The sequence below is a fragment of the Topomyia yanbarensis genome, chromosome 2 (genome assembly GCF_030247195.1).
Source record: "Topomyia yanbarensis strain Yona2022 chromosome 2, ASM3024719v1, whole genome shotgun sequence".
NCBI lineage: Eukaryota > Metazoa > Arthropoda > Insecta > Diptera > Culicidae > Topomyia > Topomyia yanbarensis.
The window spans coordinates 166,749,340-166,771,619 of record NC_080671.1 but is presented as its reverse complement, the minus strand read 5'-3'; the positions used below and the strand labels follow the sequence as shown (position 1 = coordinate 166,771,619).

The 22,280-nt window shown below is 38.5% G+C and overlaps 2 protein-coding genes and 2 long non-coding RNA genes across 8 annotated transcripts; 2 read left to right on the top strand and 2 right to left on the bottom strand.

Moving 5' to 3' along the window:
• Window positions 1-2,902: 2,902 nt before the first annotated feature.
• LOC131678471 (uncharacterized) lies at window positions 2,903-4,598 on the bottom strand. The gene is made up of 3 exons (XR_009303659.1): window positions 4,419-4,598; window positions 3,793-4,351; window positions 2,903-3,709 (listed from the first exon to the last, which is right to left on the bottom strand). It is a non-coding gene; the product is annotated as an uncharacterized LOC131678471 (long non-coding RNA).
• A 5,697-nt stretch (window positions 4,599-10,295) lies between these two features.
• LOC131678470 (uncharacterized) lies at window positions 10,296-11,710 on the top strand. Its single transcript, XR_009303658.1, has 3 exons — window positions 10,296-11,153; window positions 11,223-11,366; window positions 11,427-11,710. It is a non-coding gene; the product is annotated as an uncharacterized LOC131678470 (long non-coding RNA).
• Window positions 11,711-15,767: 4,057 nt separating this feature from the next.
• On the top strand, window positions 15,768-18,711 carry LOC131682024 (uncharacterized protein C1orf50 homolog). Of its 4 annotated transcripts, none has more exons than XM_058963180.1 (2): window positions 15,768-15,936; window positions 18,001-18,711. In XM_058963180.1, exon 2 carries the CDS (start codon window positions 18,032-18,034, stop codon window positions 18,611-18,613), a length of 582 nt encoding a protein of 193 aa, XP_058819163.1. In that variant the 5' UTR covers window positions 15,768-15,936; window positions 18,001-18,031; the 3' UTR covers window positions 18,614-18,711. The 4 variants fall into 4 exon arrangements, with proteins under 4 accessions (XP_058819163.1, XP_058819162.1, XP_058819160.1 ...); XM_058963179.1 differs by having other exon boundaries at window positions 15,769-15,936; window positions 18,020-18,711; XM_058963177.1 differs by lacking the exon at window positions 15,768-15,936 and adding an exon at window positions 17,540-17,933.
• Window positions 18,712-18,861: 150 nt separating this feature from the next.
• LOC131682022 (protein hook) lies at window positions 18,862-21,670 on the bottom strand. Of its 2 annotated transcripts, none has more exons than XM_058963174.1 (4): window positions 20,651-21,670; window positions 19,919-20,476; window positions 19,515-19,857; window positions 18,862-19,393 (listed from the first exon to the last, which is right to left on the bottom strand). In XM_058963174.1, the coding sequence occupies exons 1-4, from the start codon at window positions 21,512-21,514 to the stop codon at window positions 19,098-19,100; spliced, it is 2,061 nt and encodes a 686-aa protein (XP_058819157.1). In that variant the 5' UTR covers window positions 21,515-21,670; the 3' UTR covers window positions 18,862-19,097. The 2 variants fall into 2 exon arrangements, with proteins under 2 accessions (XP_058819157.1, XP_058819158.1); XM_058963175.1 differs by having other exon boundaries at window positions 19,265-19,393; window positions 19,501-19,857.
• Between the last annotated feature and the right edge of the window lie 610 nt (window positions 21,671-22,280).

Sequence of the window (22,280 nt, the reverse complement as noted above, 5' to 3'; positions counted from 1 at the left end):
CTCCTGCGAAATGAAATTTCCTATACAAAACCTATGCATAAAAAACGTCGCGAAATGCTCGCGAAAAAAATTTTCGTTTCCATTTCGTAAGCGGTACGCAGCTCTCGCGAAAACGATAACGAAAAATGAAGTTAGCTGAGACACGATTCGACAAACGATAAGTCTCATAATACTTCCGCGAGACGGCGCTGCTTTCTATGCGCTGTCACCAAGGCAAACTTTTTCCTTGCGAAATAATGGTCAGCGGTATTATTTCGCACGGAGGCTCGCGAAATTTTGACAGGTTGCAATGAAAAAATATAAGAAAACACAAGATTGGTAATTTTTTGTATTTTTTTCATCGCAACCTGTCAATATTTCGTAGTTTAGAAATTCAATATATCGAATTTGAATGGTAAGTTTAAAAATATTACTGGAAATGTGATTGTTTCTAGTTTCAAACAATTAAATTTAAATAATTATTATTTGCAGCACACCCGAACAAAGCAAATCAGCTCAACTAATCTTGTCTCAACATCCTGGATCTGGCAATCCGCCAATCAACATTAAATCGATGCAACCGCAGCAGTACCAACAACTCCAAATCCAGCAATAGCCAACAACCCCTCAAAAAAGGACCACATAGCAATTACTGCTCAAACGAACAACAGGAGTTTACGAATGATGGACACATCGGAAAACATTTCATCGGCACATTAAAACTTGTCTGCCACTATTTTTACCAGCGGTTGCCTTCTTGATTTAGAGAAATCGGAGTCAAGCACAAAAGTCATATTCCAGCCTTGGTTCCTACCAGTTCCTTGCATGAAAATATCACTGCCTCCACAGTGCTCGTGATTCCATTCCAGCAGCAGCAAGCAATCACTATTCGAGTGCTTATCGCCAACATTTCACAGCAAGCTCAGCAGCAGAACCGCCTTCAACCATAACATCAGAAAATTAAGATTTCCTCCAGACCATGACCATCATCCTAAAGGTCGGTAGCAATAACGTTCAACCGACGGTACAACCTGGTCAGCAACCGCAATAGACCTTTCTTGTCAGACCTAACCCCTACTTTTTTTATTTTGTATCTAAAGACTTCTAATTCCTAAGATCATTCCTACTAAAATCTGATTTTTTGGGCCTTTCCTGATTTTTTGATGATTTTTCAAAAAAACCGAATTGCAAGAATGTTGAATATTTTTTTCACCAAATCAAGAATGGTGTGAATCAAAATATCCATTTCGGCAGCACGGTATTGCATATTTCTTAAAAAATTGATGACAACACTGAAAATGAAGTGGTGAATCGTGGTACAACGTTCATTCGTAAATGTAAACAAATGGAAGTGAACCTTCCACTGACAAACGATTTTCACGGCATAATCCTGAATTTCCTTATTAAAAAAAGGTGTTCTGAGTGATCGGCAAGGGATTTATCATGTTTAATCTGTATCTCTGCTTATATGTCTGATGGATGTGGCTGTATTGAAGGCCTTTATTGATACTAATCATTCCGTCGGGATAGTTACGGAACGATCTCGTTATGTGAGAACGAGTTTTTTGCATTTCTATGAACCTACTTCAAATGAATATTGTGTTCAAGTGACTTCCAGACCACCAAAAAAGTTACTGTCGATCTCCAAATACATTCCAAGTCTGTTTATAAATGGGACAAATTAGTAATTGAGAAATTATTGTTTCACTCATCATGAAATTTGTTTGCATTGTGACAAAAAATCACAATTTGGTCTCCTTATGGTATGAACAATCCCGCGCGTATCACTGGAGTAATATGCCGGTGGATCCGTAAAACTCGTACAATCACTATTCTGACCGTCATCGCAAGTCAGTCCTATGTTCAATGGGATTCCCTATCTAGACTTGCGATTATAGGCAGTATTCACTAAAACGGTTTTGCTTGAGGCGAAACTGAATCAGGTTCTAGCCTAAAGTAACCAGACGTCCCGGTTTAGACGGGATATCCTGCATGGTAAAACGTCCCGGAAAGCATCCCGCATTTACCAACATGTTGATTTTTATTAACCATATTAAACCATAACCAAAATAAACATAATGTACAAAAAACTCATGAAAAAAATTGATATGAGCCAGGTCATGAATCTTTACGAAAAAGTCCTCAGTCTTGCCAAAGTTGCAACTATTTAGGAAAAGCACATCGCGAATAGGTCCCGTATTCGTCCTAAAAACATCTGGTCACTTTATTCTAACCCCAACTGCTGTTAAAATTTATGAACTAACAGCGGTTGGGGTCGGAACCGGGCTCAGTTTCGGAGTCTAGCAAAACTATTTAACTATGCGGTTCCTTTGGCGATAAGTTTGGTACCATTGAATCCATCATTACAATGAATTTCATCTGGTAAGCCAGTATTCTTAAAATTATTACAACCTAAATTAATTTTTTGAATGTCTTATGGAATGATTTTTCCGCGTGGTAGATATTAAGTTAATTATTCGTACGCCTGCCAGTTCGGAATGAGTGACTCCCGTTGATTCTCAGCATAAACAAACTGACACCCTGGTGTTTCTCCTCTAGAGCACAGTTGGCAAGAGCTTACTGAAATCGCTGTGTACATCCAAGTACAACACATGACTTTGAAACTACACCAATATCAGCTTTGTTCGGCAGTTATTTCCGAACTAGCCAATTCACGCATCAGTGGTTGCATATTTTCTGTACTATCCCTAATATTCACCCTAGTGCTATTGAGACTAGGGCTACTCTGAAAGTGAGAGTATTGGTGAGCAACGATTTTTTCTAAATATTTTAACAGTCAGTTTTCGCACCATTTAACAGACAGACCAACAGGATATATTTCTTTATTAAGGCCTAAAATAATTCTTATACATGATTAAATGTATCTTCATAATAATTAAAAAAAGTTTTCTTGTGCATAACTTTTACTATAACCATAGTGACTCCAACGATATATTACGACTTTAAATTTTATTAGTATAAATTATTTATAGTAAGAAACACGATGTCGAGATATGGTACATTTTACTATCATCTTGTTGTAGATAGCGATTGTAATAGTAGAACATACTATTTACTACTTTCATTTTAAAAAACCTATGTGATCTACAATATTTATGTGGGTCAATATTTTTATTTTAATCCGTTTGGCCGAAAGTGCATACAGGAAGCATTTTGTTCGTATGCGTGTCGCTCTCCATTCCCGTGACGAAATGCGAATGTTGGTAATCCCTTGGTTACACATTTGCATTTCGTTCCAAGATTATTAATCTTTTCGCCGATGATGCCTAAACCGAAGATATTGTAAAGAATACTCTGGTTGCACAGATAGGCCGGCTGGTTTTGTACACTGATCTCAAAAGTTTAGACAGTGAGGCATGATTGCGTCGCAATAGCATCGAGTACCATTCGGCAAGTACGATTCACACGACACATCTGCTTCCGTCAATGGAATAGAACCTTGACCTCAAGTCACCGTTCCATCATGATACGTTGAATACATTTCTCGTGTGCACATTCATACGTTCCGTACGTCATAATGTTTTGTGTCGTGGATGTTGTGCCTAAACTTCTCCATAGAAACTGCATGCAACTAAATTTGATGTTCCGTTGAAGTGCTATACCTACCGGTGACGGAAGGCTGACGGATCGTGTAACTGGCACTTACTACGGGTACAGTTTTCTGCCAGTCACTTGTGCACTATATCACCAAAACAACACGATTAAATTGCTGCAATAAAAGCAAATCATTGTTAATTGAGTCTTACAAGTAAAGGTACAATTTCTCTATGAACATTAGAATCGACCACGTACCGTCACAATCTTCGACCAGTGGCCTCAATTAGCAGGTGTCAGCAGACGTGAAACTACGATTTCGACGACACTCAGTGAGATTGTTGATATTCCTTCGTTCAACCATATGCTGTATAAATTTTGTGTGTTCAGATCTTAAATAGAATCACAAATCCTTCATCTGAGGCCAATTGTTCAATCGGAATAGGTTGAGCCAAGATTTTGGCGATATTAGGATATCTTATGTTCGTGCAGCATGAAGGAATCAATTTCACGAGTGTTACTGCTGGCAATATCCTGTGGATGGCTTGCACTTGTATTAAACGATTTCTCTCGGGATGTCTTGCCGTTGGGATTTGTCATTTCCCTATTCAGCAGTAGATTTACTAGGCCTTGCCATCCAAAATAAATATGCTTTACAGTGGCTTAAGTGGCGGGATGGAACTTTTATCACACCGTTAACATCTATTATCCGCAATTTTGATTTCGTGTACTTGGCCGAATTTGACTGGATATTTGGGGAGTGTATTCCGTAAGCGAAAGTTCTGTTCCTTATCATCACCGATGACCAAAAACAGCACTGAAAATCACAACAAAAGCAATCCAATTAAAACATTCTACTTTCCCATCAACGCTAGCAAATTTACCTGATTTTTTAGAAGCAGCAGTGAGCAACCCAAAGATTGAATCAGCCAAATCGTTACAATATTTTTGACAATTATTTTTGACGAGGAAGGTCTATTCCACTTACACTAGCGAGATTATTGGATTTTCGGGAGAATTTATTCAAGTTCAAGATGGAAAGGTGGTTACATTTTTCATAGGTTTTTTTTTTTCGGGGAATAGGCAGATGTGAAGAAGAAAGCGAACCAACATGGTACCACACTTTGTTCTGATTTATTAGTGATAAATTTATTCATTTTGCGACACTAGCTACTAAACGTATGTTTATCGCATGCTTACAACTTCGTTTGTTAGTTTTATTGTTATGCTAAACATGCAAGTATCAAACACGACAAATTTTCACACCTTTCTGATTCTACTTCTTGATTCAATTTGACAGGGTTTGAATGAATTATCTTAGCATCAGTGATGCCAGGGCGATATGTGTAATAGCTTGTAGCAGAAATCGAAAAAGTCTGTATATTGTCACATACTTCTGCAATATACTTGAAACAAAAAAGTGATGCGATCATATTTATAATAATAAAAAAATGTTAAAGACTGGTTGGAGAGTTTATTTTCTGTAAAATATCTGTAATCTGCAAAAGTCTGCAACTTATGTGAAAAATCTGAAGTTTCACTGATACAGCTACAAACTTGGCATCCTTGTTACATTATTTCATATTCCCCACTCAGAATTCATTCATTTGGTGAGCAAAAATGAGGAATCAAGGCAAGATATTTCATTAGAATATGGGGTTAAATGGGCAGTTGGAAGAATTTTTGATTTTTTCAATAGTTAGGGACCCCACATCATCGCGCCAATATGCAGTATCGATTCAAAGATGAAAAACGAAGCATTTAGGCATATAAAAATTTTCTGCAAGAAAGGTCTATTAGTGCAACGTGTTTCGAAAGGTAGTTTCCCCGAGACATGTGAAAGCGGTAAAGGCGGCCAAGGCAATCAGATTTGCTTCTTAATGGTCAAACGCCGATTTAGAGTTACGATTCGGACAATTACAATAGATTTGGTTTGAGCGAATTTCGATCATTTCCCTGGGTCTTCTAGAACCGGTAGAAGCAGTCAATTTAGATAGAAAATGGCCAGCCAATGATTTAAATTTCCGATTGCAGGAATTGTGCTGTTTAAATTGGTCAGACTGAACTTCCCCGAGACATCCGGAACCGTCACAAATAAGCATTATGATTAATCATGCTCGAAATATGATTCACGCTGAGTACGTCACTTCCCTGAGAGCTTCATGAATGGCAAATAGGTTTACAATTGTTACTGATTTCATACACATCCGTGATGAATTAATAAAATACATCATTGAAAACATTTAAATGACAACAGAAATATAAAAAAGAAATAAACAACAACTGATGTCGTTTTCCAGTTATCAAAAGCGACATCTAACAGCAAACACACAGACTAGTTTTCGCGAGCAAATGTCAAAATTCCGCACGGAAGAAGGAAAAATATTTCGCGACCTCATTTCGCAAGAGGTGCATACTAAGCTTTAATCTGCAAACTATGATAGATCTGATAAGGCAACCTATGCAGTCGTGCAAGTCTCATGGGTTTGGATGTGTTATTGTCCTAAAAGGAAACAAACTAAATTTTTTTTTTATAGTTTCGGGCCAAAAAATTGAAAAAGGACTGAGATATTAACTCACGGTACTAATCTGCATCAGAAAATGCCTTAACCCGCACACCCCTAAAGATCCCTATTATAGGAAGAATTAATGGTGAAATTGGTATTGCTCTTCAATACATATCACAATCTGACGTTCATTAAGACTTTAGGTTAGAGATCTTGTTCTACTATACATACACACGATTCCACAATTTCCCACATTCGTTGGCTAAATGAAGTGCACTAGACAAAAGAATTACAAGTGAAAACACACCAATTGTTCAAAAAACAATTTTAAGCTTAAACCAAACATGAACCGCCATGTTTGAAAAACGCGAAAAACAACCAAGTCCATTTCAGCCGCCAGAAAATTTGTCTAAGTATTGAAATTGCCTTTAAATCGCATTCGCAAATTGCATTTGTTCCGAGGGGCAATTAGCACAGGCGAGTTGAGTCAAACGTCAAACTTTTTAAATCGCCTGACCATGTTCGTCCACATTTTTTTATGACAGGGTTATAACTACTAGAGGTCACATGTCGCTGTTAACACTGAAAATTTATCATCTCGCTCTTGCATATGCTAGTCCCATTAGTTTGACACATATTGCCCCGGGTATACACCTGTCAAAGTAATGGGATACAATATGCTAGAGCGAGATCCCATGTTTCAGTCCGTGAATGCAAGGAGACAGCAGCGCTTTGCTCCTTCTAGTTCTCTTTTTTAGATTCTATTTTAACTCTAGCGATATGCATTTAAGACATTTCCAAAAAATATGAATCATCAACGTCCCATCATGAGTTCAATGTATCTTTCGAGGTCCGATCGGGTTTCGGAATGATGCGGTGGCCGCTATTTGAATGATATGAGCAACTCAACATGAACCCACAATCAAAAAATAAACAACGATTCAGTACTCACCGACTCATGTTTTAGATCCAGCGCTAATTGCTTTATCCTAAATTTCTAGGCTGAAATAAATTAATCATTAATTTTAATTGAAATTATTGCATCATAATGCATTATAATTACCATTCTTTTACAGAGCCACTTCATGCAATTTTATTGACAACAATAACAATGGCTGTCAAAAACATTACCTACTACCAAATACAAATATTTGTATTTGCTACTACTTTGTTTGAAATGGGCTACCCAAAATATAAGTACGAAGCGATGAACTTGAATTTGAGTAGACGTCATTATTCAATTCCTACCCAACACGAAGTTCACAGCGACCAACTCAAATTATGGGTAATCCCCATGTTCAAATTTCTACCTAATTTTGGGTTGAGCAAATTTAACCCAAAAAATAGGAGGTAACTTTGATTTTCAGTGTACACTGAAAATGAAAGTTACTTATTTTTTGGGTTAAATTTGCTCACTGGGAAGTTTATACATGGGCAACCCAAAATTAGGTAGAAATTTGAACATGGCGATTACCCATAATTTGAGTTGGTCGCTGTGAACTTCGTGCTGGGTAAGAATTGAATAATGACGGCAACTCAAATTCAAGTCCATCGCTTTGTACTTATATTTTGGGTAGCCCATTTCAAACAAAGTAGTAGGTAATGTTTTTGACAGGCATTGTTATTGCTGTGAATAAAATTGCATGAAGTGGCTCTGGAAAAGAATGGTAATTATAATGCGTAATGCAATAATTTCAATTAAAATTAATGATTAATTTATCTCAGCCTAGAAACTTAGGATAAAGCAATTAGCGCTGGATCTAAACATGAGTCGGTGAGTACTGAAACGTTGTTTATTTTTTGATTGTGGGTTCATGTTGAGTTGCTCATATCATTTAAATAGCGGCCACCGCATCATTCCGAAACCTCATCGGACCTCGAAAGACACATTGAACTCATGATGGGACGTTGATGATTCATATTTTTTGGAAATATCTGAAATGCATATCGCTAGAATTAAAATAGAATATAACTACTAGAGGGCAAAGGCAGCGGCTAGCGGTGATTAATTATTTTCTCGCTCTTACATATGATGGGCCCATTAGATTGACATTTGTTGCCCCTGACACACGCAGGTTAAAGTAATGAGTAACAATAGCAGCTACAAAGTGATACAGTTTGGCAATTATATACCAAATGTTCCAGGCTGCAACAATTCTAATTCGAGTCTATTGATCAAAACCAGGCAAAAACCTCAAGCGGTGTGAATTTAGTAAACGGGGTAATTCTAAAAGATGCGACGAAATGTTGAATGATAAAAGGTCGAATATAGCAAATGATTGAAAATAACAAAGGTTCCAATGTTACTAAAGGTTTAATGAAAAAAGGTTAAAATTCAAAAAAAGAATAATGTATTCTCACCGTTATGACGCGTCACCTCACCTAGTTTGGTGAGGTGAGAGCGAAAAAGCGATCACCGCAGTCACTTAGGTGACTATAGTCACCCAAGGTGACAGAAGTCACGTGGCAGAGCGATTCCAATAATTATTTTGAGTGACGACGGTCACCGTAAGATGGAAAAAAGTGACCAAATTCTCACCTAAAAAATGTAGGTGATTAGAACCAAAAAGTGTTGCGTTTACTTTCAGATTTTTTTTGAATTTTCGGGTAACATTTCCTTTTGGATAATGGCAGTTGGGAAGTTTCTGAATGACGTAAATTGATGATAGGCGTTTTTTTGAAATTCAAGATGGCGGCTTCTGGTTACAACAAACACTTAAAACCACCGTTAATATAGGTGTCATTTGAAAGGTAGTGTTTAGTAGAAGGCAAAAAATGATGGTTGGAGCCATTTAAAAATCTAAGATGGTGGATTCCGATTATCACAAAACACTGAAAACCACCATCAGCATGGGTGTCATTTGAAAGGTAGTAATTAGTAGATGGCAAAAATTGATAATTGGCGCCATTTTGAGTTCAATGATGGCGGCTTCCGGTTACTACAAAACATTGAAAACCATCATCAATATGGGTGTCAATTAATATGTAGTGTTTAGTAGAAGGCAAAAATTAATGATTGGCGCCCTTCTGAAATCCAAGATGGCGGCTTCCGGTTGCCACAAAACACTGAAAATCACCACCAATATGGGTGTCATTCGAAAGGTAGTTATTAGAAGAAGGCGAAAATTGATGATTGGTTCCATTTGGAAAACCAAGATGGCCGCTTTCGGTTATCACAAAACACCGTAAATCACCATTAATATGGATTTCATTGGAAAGGTAGTAATTAGTAGAAGGCGAAAATTGACGATTGGAGCCATTTGAAATCCAAGATGGCGGCTTCCGGTTACCACAAAACATCAAAAACCATTATCAATATGGTTGTCATTTGAAAGGTATTGATTAGTAGAAGCCAAAAATCGACGATTGGCGCCATTTTGAAATCTAAGACGATTGCCTTGGTTTGTTTGATAGAGCCAATCAAACGAATTTTCATGCGAGAGGTGACAGAATGGGGTCAATACACTGACAAAATTGGGGGTAGACTGAATCAGGCACAAGTTTGGCAGCCCTGTCAGATTTCTGCGCGTATCCTGTCGGGTTAGTTCAGCTAGGATGAACTCGGTTGCGAGCGAAAGTTTTCTGGCAAATTTTGACAGGAACCGAGCTAAACCCTGGCATAACTCGGATATAAACTGTGTAAAGATCCTGGCAATTCTTACCTGGTAGAATTTAGCATGAATCGAGCAAAACATCTGACAAAGATGTGGCAGGAACCGTACAGAGATCTTGGTCGTACATTTCTGGCTCGATTCTGGATAAAAGCGAGCAGCATCCGTTGGTTTAACCGCTTCTGTCAGAAACGGTTGTTGCATTTGAGCGAATTCGTTGCCAGAATTCTCGCACAAATCGCGCAAAATGCTCGCAGAAACTCTGTCAGCATCAATTTCGCTTTGTTCAACTTTTGCTAACTTTCTGCTTGCCACGCTGACCGGGCGGTGGCTGATAATATCGGGTCTTCCCTATATTTCTAAGTACTTCGAAAATTATGTTTCTAGAATCATCCATTTCGTAAACTAGCATACGGTGAAATGGAAATCGTCGTACTGACGCTCTTCCTTTTTTCAAATCATCTATCTATTGCTTTTAACCCTTTCATGTCCAAAGTTTTTCTAGTGCATGCAGGGTTTCAAAACTATTTTTCCTTGAAAACAGTGAGGTTAAGAAACACGAAATCTTTTTTCATAAAGATAGGAGCTTCCCTCGCAGCGCTAGAAGCTGCTCAATTTCTACCTTCTAATGGTCAATTCCCCTAGCATATTCGATTTGAAACAGATTTTGCTTAGTGACCGCACCCCACAACCCATAACTCTGGAATCGGAAATCGGATCGAGATGAAATTTAATAGCCATTTACGGGGATAAAACACCTTTCATTTTAGACCAAGTTTGGTCGAATCTTCGGGAAACAAATGAGACTGTAATTCTGAATTTGGATACTTCCGCCGGGGCTTCCGGAACCGACGATGGTGGCCAATGTGTCCAAAGAGACTTTTAATGGCTGTTAGTGACCTAGTACTACAAATCTAAGTAGATGTGGCACCATTTTGAAAAAGTTTTCACCTTTATACATTCATTACAGAATTTTGAAAATCGACATTGTCTGGCTAATCGTACTCTTCACTCTGCAATTCCGGAACCGGAAGTCGGATCCATTATAAATTCAATAGCAGCCTATAGGAATGTTGTACCTTTCATTTGAGACTAAGTTTATGAAAATCGGTTCACCCATCTCTGAGAAAAGTGAGTGAGATTGCGGTCACATACACACACAGAATTGACGGATTGTATCGAATGGTATATGTCACTCGGGCCTCCGGGTCTCCGTTTAAAAGACGGTTTTCAGAGCAGTTTTCTATTGAGAAAGGCAAAACGTAAGTCGTATGAATAAGTTGTAGCAAATAGTGGCACATTTTACACTTTTATAATTAGTGGCTCATGTCCCTTCAGATTTGACCGCACTTACCACTTGATGACGTCCCAGTTTGATATTTCTTTTGAGTGTTTTGAGAAAACTGAGAAAACGAAAATCGTCAACGCAGGCCTGGATACGGTTAATGAAATATAAACAAATTTTGGTATCCTCGCATCGTTGTCCGGAGCAGTTGGATATGTAAGGATATTTATTATTTTTAATCTAGTCCTGTAATTTAATTCTATTAATCGAATCGTATATTTAAAGCATTGTCATCAATAACCCCAGGGTTGAAAAATTGATTCGGTTCTGTGACTTCGAATCTAAAGACTATGGCGTGTGGCATCGAAGAATTCATTCCGTGCATTTTAGGTCGTCTTGTTTCAAACACCTATTAAATCTATCTAAAGGGTAAATGTTGCAAAATTACACAAACTAAACATTAAAAATCTGACACGTTTCGTTTTGTAGATGATGATCGAGTTGCACTTTTTGTTGCCAACGAACGGAAAACAGCGACCAGCTGCTGCATTTGCTCCACCACCCGTTTTTTATAAGAGATCAGAGATGTGTATTTTCGCTCTGCAGTTTGTTGCTTTTAGCTAAATAGTTGAAGAAATTTTTCTCTTCAAAATATTTGGTAAGTAAATAAGAACAGTTTTGCATGTGATATAAGTTGTTATCGTGGGCGTGGAAACGACATTTATTCACTATTACTTATGGATACACTGGAAGATAAACTAATGGCGTTTTCGTTTTTGACTCAGCACTACACCAGTGTAGTCGAAAAAACGAAAGCGCCATAAGACTAATTTAATTTCTACCACTTTTTATAGATTATTTCTGCTGCCTCTGCACTCCTTGCTGTCGTTCGATTCCGTTCACGTAGCTTCGACGTGCTGCCTCGTTGGTAGCGAGCCGCGTGGCTTGTTTCGATATTCCACCTGTTGCTATGGGCCTTGGTTGCGTTTAGATGACCTCGCATCTGCGTGGTGACTTCAGGTATGGTTAAGATGATCGGTCGTGGTATAACGTATATATAATAACATTTTTTGCAGGAAACTATTTAGTCATGTCAAACTGAGGCTTCCAATAGTCAACACCGGTGAAACAACGTCATCTCGGTTATTGACTTCAGATACATCGAGCAATACGGAACATTTGAACAAGACTGTAGCTTACCCGAGCTCCGAGCCACTACAATTCCATTTGACTTTAGTCATACCGGCTGGAATATAATATAGAATTTTGGCTGTCTAAGAGACAAGTATTTTAATTGTGCATTCATTTTTTTTTGTTTTTTGGTGATGATTAATTCATTTCAAATATATTTGTAGTTGGGACTGTGGCCACATTTGCAATTATGGCGCCACTGACATATGAGCAAGCGTATGGGGGATAGACCACTAGTGAATAATTGTTCTTAAACCTGAGGGGTAACCACCCATATTGAAGTGTTTTGTTACCAGCCGCCATCTTGGATTTCAAAATGACGCCAATCATCAATTTTCACTTTCTACTAATTACTACCTTTCAAATGACCCTCATATTGATGGTGGTTTTCAGTGTTTTGTGGTAACCGGAAGGCGCCATCTTGGATTTTAAAATGGCAGCAATCATCGATTTTTATCTTCTGCTAATTACTACCTTTCAAATGACACCCATATTGATGGTGATTTTCAGTGTTTTATGGTAACAGGAAGCCACCATCTTGGATTTTAAAATGGCGCCAATCATCAATTTTCGCCTTCTAACAATTACTAACTTTCAAACGACACCCATATTGATGATGGTTTTCAGTGTTTTATGGTAACAGGAAGCCGCCATCTTAGATTTCAAAATGGCGCCAATCATCAATTTTCGCCGTCTAACAATTAGGGACCATTCATAAATTACGTAACGCAAAAATTGCCCAAAATTGACTCCCCCCTGCCCCTATGTAACAAATTGTCACAAATTTTTCCATCCCCCCTCCCCTGTTACGTAACAAATTCCAAGAAAAATTTTTTTTTCTTTGATGAAAACATGTTACGTAACGATCTAGTTAACACCCCCTCCCCCCTATGTCACAACTTGTCACAACTTGTCGTACACCCTCCCCCCCCCCTAAAAGCGTTACGTAATTTATGAATGGTCCCTTACTACCTTTCAAATGACCCTCATATTGATGGTGGTTTTCAGTGTTTTGTGGTAACCGGAAGCCGCCATCTTGGATTTCAAAATGGTACCAATAATCGATTTTTATCTTCTACTAATTACTACCTTTCAAATTACACTATTGATGGTGGTTTTAAGTGTTTTGTGGTAACGGGAAGCCGCCATCTTGGAATGGCGCCAATCATCAATTTTTTCAAAATGGCGCCAATCATCAATTTTTGCCTTCTACTAATTACTACCTTTCAAACGATTTTCAGTGTTTTATGGTAACAGGAAGCCGCCATCTTGGATTTCAAAATGGCGTCAATCATCAATTTTCATCTTCTAACAATTACTACCTTTCAAATGACCATCATAGTGATGGTGGTTTTCAGTGTTTTGTGGTAACCGGAAGCCGCCATCTTGGATTTCAAAATGGCACCAATCATCGATTTTTATCTTTTTTGTGGTAACCGGAAGGCGCCATCTTGGATTTTAAAATGGCAGCAATCATCGATTTTTATCTTCTGCTAATTACTACCTTTCAAATGACACCCATATTGATGGTGATTTTCAGTGTTTTATGGTAACAGGAAGCCACCATCTTGGATTTTAAAATGGCGCCAATCATCAATTTTCGCCTTCTAACAATTACTAACTTTCAAACGACACCCATATTGATGATGGTTTTCAGTGTTTTATGGTAACAGGAAGCCGCCATCTTAGATTTCAAAATGGCGCCAATCATCAATTTTCGCCGTCTAACAATTAGGGACCATTCATAAATTACGTAACGCAAAAATTGCCCAAAATTGACTCCCCCCTGCCCCTATGTAACAAATTGTCACAAATTTTTCCATCCCCCCTCCCCTGTTACGTAACAAATTCCAAGAAAAATTTTTTTTTCTTTGATGAAAACATGTTACGTAACGATCTAGTTAACACCCCCTCCCCCCTATGTCACAACTTGTCACAACTTGTCGTACCCCCTCCCCCCCCCCTAAAAGCGTTACGTAATTTATGAATGGTCCCTTACTACCTTTCAAATGACCCTCATATTGATGGTGGTTTTCAGTGTTTTGTGGTAACCGGAAGCCGCCATCTTGGATTTCAAAATGGTACCAATAATCGATTTTTATCTTCTACTAATTACTACCTTTCAAATTACACTATTGATTGTGGTTTTAAGTGTTTTGTGGTAACGGGAAGCCGCCATCTTGGAATGGCGCCAATCATCAATTTTTTCAAAATGGCGCCAATCATCAATTTTTGCCTTCTACTAATTACTACCTTTCAAACGATTTTCAGTGTTTTATGGTAACAGGAAGCCGCCATCTTGGATTTCAAAATGGCGTCAATCATCAATTTTCGTCTTCTAACAATTACTACCTTTCAAATGACCATCATAGTGATGGTGGTTTTCAGTGTTTTGTGGTAACCGGAAGCCGCCATCTTGGATTTCAAAATGGCACCAATCATCGATTTTTATCTTCTACTAATTACTACCTTTCAAATGACCCCCATATTGATGGTGGTTTTTAGTGTTTTGTGGTAACCGGAAACCGCCATCTTGGATTTAAAAATGGCGCCAATCATCAATTTTCGCCTTCTACTAATTATTAATTTATTATTTAAATGATAGCCATATTGATGGTGGTTTTCAGTGTTTTGTGGTAACCGGAAGCCGCCATTTTGGATTTCAAAATGGAACCAATCATCAATTTTCGCTTTCAACTAATCAATACCTTTCAAATGACACCCATATTTATGGTAGTTTCAAGTGTTTTGTGGTAACCGGAAGGCGCCATCTTGGATTTCAAAATGGCGCCAATAATCAATTTACAGCTTCTACGAATGGCTACTTTTCAAATGATACCCATATTGATGGTTGTTCTTAGTGCGAATGCCAAGCATCCATATAATATATATTGGAAGCCTAAATTTTGGGTTATCCGAACGTTACAGAAATTTTGGGTTATCCGCTCGTTATAAATTTTGGGTTATGCGCTCAGTACTCAAACTTTGGGTTATCCGCTCTTTACTCAAATTTTGGGTTATCTGCTCAGTACTCAAATTTTCGGTTATCTGCTCAGTACTCAAATTTTGGGCTATCCGCTCAGTACTCAAATGTTGGGTTATCCGCTCGTTACTCAAATTTTGGATTATTTCATCGTTACTTAAACTTTGGGTTACCCGCTCTGTACCCAACGCTTGGGTTATCTGTAACCCAAACTTTGGGTAGTCCTCACACTACTCAAAATTTAAGTTCAAAGCTTGTTACCCAAAAGTGAGGAGATGCACTTTAGTCCATTTTGGGTAGGATTCTACCCAAAATTAGGTAACGGCTGGTAAGCGTGTACAGAAATCTAGCAGAGCGCCCAGTAAAGCTCAGCCGGAATTGATCTGGAATTCTGGCTGGTTCCAGTTCGTACACGGGCTCCAGTGACACGACCGATTCTAACTAGAATCGGTTGTGTCACTGGAGCCGGAATACGAACTGGAACCTGCCAGAATTCCGGTTCATTTCCGGCTGAGCTTAACTGGGCGGTCTCTGCCAGGAAATTTGCTCACTGGGATGTTGTCAAACATCGAACCGAAAAGATCGGATGAAAAAAATCGATCTTCGGAAGTTGTATAAGCGACAAGTGCAAAAATCGATTTTGAAAAGCTCGCATCGACATCGCTCAATCCGTCCATAATCACAATAACAATCCTGATAAGTAATAATGTAATAGATTATACTTTGATTTGAATAAGTTATATGTTCGTGCTTAATAAATAGTAATATTTCTCGATCATGGCTCAATATTGAAAATATTGTATACAGTTGCTTTATACCAAACAGGTACAGTTTTATAAATCTTGTCACCTCTCTTTTCTTATGTCGTTTTCGCTTGAAGCAGAAACTAACTCAGTTTCGGACCTAACTGCTGTCAAACCGTTTGTTTGAAGCCAGTTTCCAACCTAGGTTATGCGCCACTGAACTGAAAACCGGGTTGGGTTGCAACCTGAGATATATTTCGGGTTCGCTCACACCACCGCTGTTTGGCGAGAACCCAACTCAGTTTCATTAAAAACGTTCGTTTGAAGCAACTAACCTGGGTTAGTTTCTAGGTTCTCAATCGAAAACGACATTAGATCATCGAAATAAATAATAATAATTCAACGCTTTTTCTTGAAAAGGGCGATACTAGCAGTGACATCATTCACAGAAAATCAACAGTGAATATTTCAAGGCTTGGTTTTATTTCCTATTTAAGAACTATTGTGTTTTTTACATCCTAGATTGCATGATTCAGTGATCGAAACCCAAAACTTCATAAAGTATTTGAAATTATTAAATTAAAATTGGTTTTTGCAGGTTTTTGCTATTTAAATCGACAAAATGATAGTATCGCCCCTTTGGCGATTGTTTACTTTTTCGGTCCCACCCTAGGATAGGATCCGCCAGCTCTGTCTTCTGTTTTTGAACCAATTCTGAACCAGCTCGTGATTGGACGAAAGTGACATAGGCAAACCTTCGGCTTGGAAACTAAAAGTACCAAAGGGCTGCTTGGAAGTGTTGTCATATTGTGATATCAAACATAAAACGACGATTGTTAACCGTGTTGATTTTTTTGTTTTCTCGAGATACCGCTTTCTTTCTATAACATCCGTCTGTAATTATGAAGTGCAGGCATTATTTGGCAGACGAAATCAAACATATTATCCAGAACTGAAATTCCCGAGAGATCCGGTAGCGCGGTTATCGTGGATTCTGTTCTGTGTGCGGAGTAATGCGGAAATGCCTCTTTTCGAAATCAACAGGCTGTGTAGCGTAAGTATGAAAATATTTTGAACATCATGTAAAAATTGTCTTTGTTCCAGTACCGAGTAAATTGGAAGTACTGAGCAAACAGGGAGAAAGTTATCCCGGAAGTCGCTTCTTGTTCTTCCTTTGGTATTATCGATACAGTTGAATTTTACAGTTTTCAACTGAATCGGTCATCGGTGTAAATAGGAGAGTGTATTTTCTACTGCTGTTTTCTCCGAAACAATCACATGTAAAAACCTATACATTCCTCCAAAACAAAAATTAAACCTTGCAGAAAAGTAGTTTTAGAATATTTAAAATAAATCCGAACAGAGAAAATTATTCTTGTGACAGAGGTTGCTTGACTCAGAAAGCAACTTACAAAAATGAAGAGGCGTGAAGATATTTTTCGTAATGTCCAACAACGAATATATATTATTTTGTTTTGCTGTATTCCGATGGAAAAAACGTTATGATCGTTTAAATGCGGATATAAAGACTAAATCTTTGATTTTTCCATGAAATTGGTACATAATATAGAATATTTTAATCAGAACAAATATACGACCGAAACAAAACAAATATTTTGGCAACATTGGTCGAGTGGGGGTATGTCGTTTTCAACAGGGATTAGTAAAATATAAGAAGAAGCCAGCTGGCGGATCCTATCCTAGGTCCCACCTATCAGCATTGAAGTATCGCCCTTATGTTTTTTTACAATAACTACCGTATTACACCACCGATTTCGTCCGGGTTTTTTCAAGAGCGATCATTGTTACTATTTACAGCTGGTATCAGCTTGATTATCCAAAAAAAATCGAAAAAAACAGTTTCGCCTCTAAACTGCTAGCAAAATAAGTATCGCCCTTCTTGTTTGCATGGAGCGTGGAGGGCGAAACTTTAAATAAACAAACAAAAATACAGTTTCGCCCGATGTATTTTTGCTGTAGTTTAAGAAAGCAATATCGTAGAATCCAAATTTTTAGGTTAATTCGTTGCGTTTTAAAGCCCTCATTCGCATGTATGAAAAAAGCCTTATGTTTACATTTGTAAGTATCGCCCTTTTCACAAAAAAGCGTTGAATTATTGTGCATATCAACGAAGATGTTTTTATAGCTTTTTGTTTATTTCACAGCAAGCTAGCGCTATGAAAAGGATGTCTTCAACTGAAGAATACCAGGAGGCAATGGCAAAAGTTACACTTGTTGAACGAAACCCATCTCCCAATGGTGCGCAGATTGTCAGCCTATACAGGAGTGGCCGCCGTGAAGCGGATGACATTGTAGAGTTGGCCAGAGAAATCCAAGCGGCGGACATCCAAGTAAACAACAATGCTTGTTCTAAACTATTGGTTATAGCAGAACAGGTCAAGTTTCTGCAAGAACAAGCGAGGAAGATTCTTACGGAAACGCAGGCAGCTCAAGATCTCCACCATGCGGCATGCAATTTTAAGAAAATTCCCGGCCATATTTACCACTTGTATCAGCGAGAATCGGGTCAAACTTATTTCAGCATGTTGTCGCCGGAAGAATGGGGAGCAGATGAGTGCAGGCATACCTTTGTGGGGAGTTACCGGTTGGAGCACGATCAATCTTGGACGGCCATTGAGAAGCTTCAAGAGAGAAGTGATAACCTCAAGTGGGCTAGAAATATGTTGCAACCGACGGGGACAAAGCAAAGGAATGTTCTCTCTATTGAAGACTTTAGCGAGGAGGCAATGGACACGTGATTGAAGTGTCTGTAAAGGTAGGACTGCATACTGAAAGCACTTTGTTAAAAACGAAATTTCAGTTGTATCCAATAAATGATGCTGATGCCGACTAACAAGTTTCCAATTTACTTGTTTTTTGGTAGATTTCAAGCTTGTACCATTTTCTACACGATTTCCCATTTACATAGCACTGACTTACGATTATATGCATAATTCCTGTTATTGCAATAGAATTTTTCTTGTGGATTAAGTTATATATTTTTCGTTATGTTGCAGTATATGAATAATGTTTATCTTTGTTTTTACACAAAGTTCAAATAAACGACAAAAATTACCGACAATTTGATAGCGTGTATAAAAAATAAATAAAATAATGTGCATATTTATAAAAAAATCCTACAGTACGATGATGTAACTATTACTAGTTTCTTTACTAAAAATATCCGCGAAACACTTCCTTTAAGGCACATCTAGTGAATGCCTTCTTCAGTGGTACCAACATTTATTTCTTGGCAAATGTCAAATTCATCGGTTTTCGTGGAGCTGGCGTACGTTGTCGGGAAAGAAAACTCTGACCAGGTCCACTGAGCAGTGCGAGCCTTGAATCAACGGCTTCCCGTTGACAAGTCATTCCGAGACGATAGAAAGCGGTTGTAATTAGTTGTTCTTCCTGAACACCCATCGGAGCGCGGATGGAGTTTGACGCAGCCGTTAGCGTAGATGCATCGCCTCCGCTCGCTGCCGTCGAAGAAGACGAACCCTCCGAGTCTTGCGATGGTTTTTCCAAGAGTAAAGCTTCTATAAAAATAAAAAATAATTAACATCGATATTCGCTTTGAAATCTGAAATATCAAACTTCTACTAAAGCTATGTTATCTGCGTTAGTATCAGAAAAGCATACAAACCTAAATAATCTTACCATTGACAGCTCGTGGATCGAGGGTCTTTATAACCTCTTTCGCCTTTTCCACGCATTTTTTATAGCGCGTATCAGCTGTCTGCAGTTCCTGTTCTTTCGTTGCCAAAGCCGCTTCCAGACTAGCAATTTTCGTGTGCAACTGGGTCATTTGCGATTGTGCTTCGTCTATTTGAGATGAACGTTGCTCGTTAAGTTCCAGTGCTTGTTTCAACTGAATGTCCAATTCGCTCTTGACGCCAATATCGCCGCTGTGATTATGACTTAGTAGTAAAACACGCTGGTTGGCAGCCTTCAACTGATCGCGTAACTTCTCGTTGCGCTGGTTCGCGTCATCCAGAAGTTGCTGTAATAAATATATGAAAGTAAAATTTGGTAGTATTATCAGGAACATGTGTCTAACTTACTGCCAATGCCGTTTGTCCGCCTTGTCCCTCCCTTAGAGCTTTGTTTTCCTTTTCCAGCCGCTCGATTCGATCCCGAACGTCACTGGAATGCAATTCTTTCGACATGGTATTACCGCTCTCCGGGTCCTCCGTCGCATGACCACATTTTAGCTCATCACAAGTCTCTCGCAGGACATCCCTCTCGCTGAGTAAATTCTCTTTTTCACGCTGCACTGCAGACCACTTGGCCTGCAACTGATTGAAGTCGAATTCGATCCGAAGTGTCTTACTCATCTCGGAGTCTAGCTTTGCGTGTAAATCTTGGATTTCTTTTTTGTATAGTTCTACCTGACCTTTTAGACCGGCATACTTTTTAGCTTCTTCTTCGTAACCCAGATTTTGTTTAAGATACTCAGCGCTCCGTTCTTCAAGCATTTTAATTTGCTTTTTAAGATCGTTGTAGTCTTCCAGCTTCTTCTTGTATGTTTGCAACTGGGTTTCGCATATTTTAAGCTTGTCGTTGGCCTCTTTCAGAATATCAATTTCGTCTTTGAGTTGTGCGATCTCCGCTGTGGCAGACTGTAGTGGAAATAATAGAATAAATAAAAAATGTAGATAAAGTGAAAAGACGTGTTCATTCTATATTCAACAGAACAGCACTTAGGAACCAATAAACTGTTGTATCATATAAATCGACAATACAATAACATACAATAGAATCAGTAAGTGATATGCGTTTTCAATTATACTCACATGCAACTCGTCAATCTTCGATTGCTGCTCAGCAATTTCTTTCTCCTGCATCGCGGATTTCATCTTCAAATCATCCCGCGCTGTCTCAGCTTGCAGCAACTCATCCCTTAAATTATCGGCCAACTTTCGCAGATCGTTGTATCGAGCCGATCCAAGCTGAATCGGCCCCAATGAGGCACCATCATCTCCAATGATGTTGGGATTTTCGTACCGTTCAATCAGAACTTGCATTCTGTTGAGTTCTTGCTGAAGAGCCGATTTCTCTTCGATCAAAATTAACATTTTCTTGTTCGTCTCGTGGCACTTTTGGGCCAAACTGTCACGATCTTCCTGAAGTGTCTTAACGTCCAAGCTGAGAGCATTTATGGAATTTCGTGACGGCGACGCTCCCTGCCAAACATACTCAATATCCTGCAAAGCTGCCATAATGTTCTGTTGCAGTGATTCCTCCAATTCCATTATCTGGGTAATATACTTTTGTTTCTCCAAGCAGTTGACCGCACATCCCAGAATAAGCTGCAATAGTCTACCCAATTCGAAGCCATCACATTTTTCCGCAATTTTCATCGCATCTGGCCGAAGTTCCTCCGAAAGGTTCAAGCTTAAAATGTCCTGATAGTACACGTACACACCGTCTATTATTTTCTTCAGATTGCTCACTTTTAACCTCCAGTTGTTGGCAACTTCCACTTTGATTTTGCTTAACCAACCCTCGCTAAATATTTCCGGAGCAATCTGATTCAGTGCTTGCGCTAGTGCTACGCCATCACTCAGTTGCTGGACGTTTCCGTGAGGAGCTATAAGTTGCAGTACTCCTAGCCAGCGTATCAGCGATTCGTAAATTTCCATTTTGTCACTTTCCATTCCGCACAACTGCACACAATACAAAACTAACGGAACAGTACTTAATGGCTAGCGAATCACGTAGAGAATACAAGCAACAACAACAAAAAACTTTTTTTTCGTTTAGCCACAGAAAAGAAAAAGTCCTCCTGTTTACTATTTTATGCTGCGAGAGTGTCAAATTATATGCTAAAAGCTCACGCCTATGAAGCTCGATTTCAAGACACAAGAGTACTTATTCCAAAGGTCCTAAATGACATTTATCTCAAAGTGAAAAAAACGAACCAGTATAAGTCGAGTATAAGTCTAGTCGGAAAATGAGATGAAATTCTGGCTAATTCTCGACAAACATAACATATGATGAAAGAGAAAACTTTTTCCTTTTCTTTACTACCAACATCTGTGATTGGCGAGTAACGGTTTGTTCGGAATTTCCTTCCAAAGAGAATTTTTGACAGTTGGCTTTTAAGCCGTAATCATATAGCGGACCCTACACGGGACAAGAATATTGTCAATAAAAATATTGTCAAGACTGCTTCAATACGTCAATCCCATTTGATTTCTACATGATCAATATTTTCAAAATATCCTTACACGATCAATATATTGATCAATAATCGATTTATTGACAATATTTCTGCACGTGTAGGGTCCGCTTATGTTTGTCGAGAATTTATTAGAATCATAACAATAACATTTCTTCTTCATATGAATTTTAAGCGGTTTGAAGCAAATAGAATTAACGTTTAGATTTTTTTCAGTGATGAAATCTAGCTCAGCCGGAAAT